The 4,141-nt window shown below is 38.0% G+C and overlaps 1 protein-coding gene across 1 annotated transcript; it reads right to left on the bottom strand.

Annotated features, from left to right (window-relative positions):
• Window positions 1-2,734: 2,734 nt before the first annotated feature.
• Window positions 2,735-3,745, bottom strand: LOC129761097 (uncharacterized). Its single transcript, XM_055758801.1, has one exon. The coding sequence runs from the start codon at window positions 3,743-3,745 to the stop codon at window positions 2,735-2,737; it is 1,011 nt and encodes a 336-aa protein (XP_055614776.1).
• Window positions 3,746-4,141: the final 396 nt, after the last annotated feature.

The following is a 4,141-nucleotide window of genomic DNA, read 5'->3' as shown; positions in this document are numbered from 1 at the left end:
ATATTTTCGCGGTTACTACTACCGGACCCACCAATCCTAGCGGATCAAATATCTGCGCGATGCAAGAGAGCGTTGTACGTTTTGTTATTGGCTGTGTACTATCGATGGCTACTAGTTGTATTACGTATTTCAACCGGTCAGTTATGGGTTCCCAATGTAAGCCCAAAGTTTTAATCGACTTATCTTTATCAAGCTCGACGGTTGATTCCAATGCTCGATTGTTATCAGGTACATTTATTAAAACTTCTGGAGAGTTACACGCCCATTTACGAATTGCATGCCCGCTGATCTGAACATGCAATCCATCTGGTCTTGAAGTTCGATTGCCTCGTGAATGGTGTTTGCACCGGAAACAAAATCGTCCATATAAAAATCGTGGCTCTCGCTGCTAATGGATAATTATGTTCTTCGTCTATCGCTAATTGTTTGAGAACACGAGTGGCAAGATATGGTGCCGATGCAGTGCCATATGTGACGGTCTTCAATTCGAATATTTGAAGTGGTTCAGATGATGAAGATCGCCAAAATATACGTTGATATTGAGTATCATCTGGATGCAGATTAATTTGACGAAACGTTTTTGTTATGTCTGCAATCAACAAAACTGGGTGTAATCGAGATCTCATAACTATAGAACGTAGATCGTCCTGAATTATCGGTCCAACTTCAAGAGCATCATTCAAAGATAATCCAGTTGAGCTCTTACATGATGCGTCAAACACGACACGAACCTTCGTCGTTGTGTGATCTTCTCGAATGACTGGATGATGCGGTAGAAAGTGTGATGACTGTGTAGGGATTTGGCTTTCACTGATTGCTTGCATATGACCAAGTCTTAAATACTCTTCCATGAAATCTCGGTATTCCATGGCAAGACTCGAGTTCCGAAACCGTCTCATTCAATGTGACGAAAGCGGCGTAGTGCTGTCTGTTTGTTATCCGCTAGGTTGTGAACAATTTCCTTTTTGAACGGAAGGCGAACCGTGTATCGACCATCTGGTTCCCGAGATGTTGTTTCTGTGAAATAACTTTCGCATGCTGTTTCTTGAGGTGAAAAAGCTTTCATCGAATCTTCCTCGATTGCCCAAAATCGTTCCATATCACTATGCAAATCGGCTGTAGTGGCAATGTTACAGGTAAATGATGTATTCGTATGTTTTTGATGTGTGTTGCCGGAGACTATCCATCCAAACGTTGCATTTATCAGCCATGGCAATGAGTTGCCCAATGATAGTCGTCCCGATGGTTTGAAAATATCGAAAAATATCTCTGCTCCTATAACTACATCAATGTTACTCGATTCATAAAACGAAGGGTCGGCTAGTTGAATTCCGGTTGGAAACTTCCATGTTGATATGTCTACTGAGATGCAAGGCAAGTCTACAGTAACCCGCGGAAGAGCGTAAAAATCAATCTCAGCAGTATAGTTGCTATGTCGGGATTTGAGCATCGACCGGAACATGAACCGTACTTGCGTTGAGGATGGTCCTATTCCTGCGATTGGAAGATTCACCTTTTTGCGATGTATGTACATTCGCTGACTCACACGTTCTGTAACGAAGCAGCACTCACTGCCAGAGTCAAGCAGGGCTCTAACAGGATGCTCTACACCGTTGTTGTCGACTAACAGGACGATTGCTGTGGCTAATAACACCCTATGACTAGTTCTATCATTTCTTGTAAAATTCGTGATTCCTGTATGTACTACCGGCGTTGATGATACGGTATATTCGTTACCCTTCGAGTAACTGGGTTGATTAATAACTGGCGATTGCTGAATTGAAGCTGTTTGTTTTGAATTAAGGGGGTATTCTAGTCTAGAAATCTGAAAAAATCGAAAAATTTTTTTTTACCATATTTCTGTAGTTTAGGCATTCAAGAATATACTCTAGAAAGGACTTATCGAAAATCCTATTATTTACCTAGTTAGAGCCATCTTAGTGATGTGGTATCTAACCTGTTACGGCCATCACAATGAACTTCAAACGCGTTTCTCTCGGAACTAGTTTTTTTCTAACTGGCGTACACGATATCTCAAGTTATACTGAACCGATTTATGTCAAATTTATATGAAAATAATCTGCATACATCTCTCTATCGCATGAACCAATAAAAAATTATAACTTTTTAATTTTACTATTTTTAAAAAATCGGTAAACGCAAAAAAAAAAACGTTTTAAACAGCATTTTTGTTTTCAAACGGCCGCCATTTTGTTAAAACCCATGTTTTTGACTTGTCCGAGGTTCATGCCATAGCGACATCTTTACTGATTCAGAATCTGTTCGATTTTTTTGTTTCAGATAACCAGAAGGACTGGAATCGTGTACGCCATGGCACAACTTTTTTTTGAACACCCTCACTTCACCAGCATGTAACTATTCTAATTATGAATATTTTTTTTCCGTCCTATTTTTGTTTTATTGTTGAAAGATAGATAAACGAATAATGATATAATGGATAGTAAAAATATTCTTTGTTTTATTTTTACGGAGTTCGAAAAAACGTCCGAAATTCGTGTCTCTACACTAGAATACCCCCTTAACTGATCTTTGAGCGGAACACAACAGAGTGTGATGTCGTCCTCCACACTTGCGGCAGTTTGCTTTCTGATGGACACTCTTTCAGAACATGACCACGACGCATGCAATTACGGCAAAGTTGGTTACGTCGAATAAATGGCTCCTTCTCTTCTGCGGACATTTTGGAAAACGCGCTACATTGATAAAGAGAGTGTTAACCCGAACAAGCTGTACATTCACGTGCTGCATTCTGGAATGTTCTGATGTTTCCCGACCGTTGAATGCAGTTCTTTTTCACGTTAAATTGTTGTACTTCAGCAGGTTGATAAACGACTGACTGCAGTACATTGACTCGACGTTGTAAGAATTGAACGATTTCATCGAAAGTGACATTTTCAAGCGTTTCCGCATATTCTTCCCAGTCTCTTCTGCTGACAGGATCTAGCCGCGTACTTAGCAGATGAATCAGAAGTACATCCCAATATTCGGTGTGTTCACCTAGCTGCTTCAACACTCTTACGTTGGTTTCAAATTTTTCTACAAGTGAATGTAACTCCGATGCATTTTCTCTTCGTATAGTGGAAAATTCAAACAATGATTGAACGTATATACGCTTCAGACGCCGAGGGTTTGAAAAGTGGTCAACGAGCATCTTCCATGCAACAGCATACTGATCACTTGTTATAGGTATTGTTTGAATCACCTTTAACGCTTCACCAGCCAGAGAAGTCCGTAGATAGTAAAATTTCTGGATGGTTGATAGATTCGTTGAAGAGTGGACGAGCGAATCAAATGAATCATGGAAATTTAGCCAACTTTCGAACTGTCCATTGAATACGGGTAATTTAACATCCGGCAGTTTTATGCAGCTCATTTGGCTCGGGGATTCACGTTGTGGGTTTTGCATGTGTTGTTGACGAGATGATACGTTGTTAAATTGCATTAGTATATCTTTTGTGCGGTAATAACGTTTTTCGAACTCGGTGCGATCGCTCAGATACGCATCCATGGCTTCATCCGTGTCTTCCAAAGTCTCCAACTCGGCCTGCACTGAATTGAACTCGGTCCATAGTGCAGCGAGGTTATCCAAACGAACAGGCAGTTCCATTGCATCACTCTTCTCTTGATAATTGTCGGTAAATTCTGTGATGCAGGCAAACGAGGACAGAATACTGCGTCTGCGATTCTTCAAACCGCGGAGTTTCCGTTCGGCTCCCGTCGACATCGTGGAATACGGAGAAAAGTTCTGCAAGCGAAAGACCACGCAGAACGGAGAGACAAGATAATCGGGATGGAACGCTAATTACCTTGTCAAGGTTAGGGTAATGCCTTGAATATATATATATATATATATATATATATATATATATATATATATATATATATATATATATATATATATATATATATATATATATATATATATATATATATATATATATATATATATATATATATATATATATATATATATATATATATATATATATATATATATATATATATATATATATATATATATATATATATATATATATATATATATATATATATATATATATATATATATATATATATATATATATATATATATATATATATATATATATATATATATATA

The sequence above is a fragment of the Toxorhynchites rutilus genome, chromosome 1 (assembly GCF_029784135.1).
Source record: "Toxorhynchites rutilus septentrionalis strain SRP chromosome 1, ASM2978413v1, whole genome shotgun sequence".
Lineage (NCBI taxonomy): Eukaryota > Metazoa > Arthropoda > Insecta > Diptera > Culicidae > Toxorhynchites > Toxorhynchites rutilus.
The sequence above is the reverse complement of the archived record's forward strand: the minus strand, read 5'-3'. Positions and strand labels throughout refer to the sequence as shown.

Bases quoted from the DNA above. Each gene is read 5' to 3' on its own strand.
- LOC129761097 (XM_055758801.1), bottom strand. From the start codon at position 3,745: ATGTCGACGGGAGCCGAACGGAAACTCCGCGGTTTGAAGAATCGCAGA.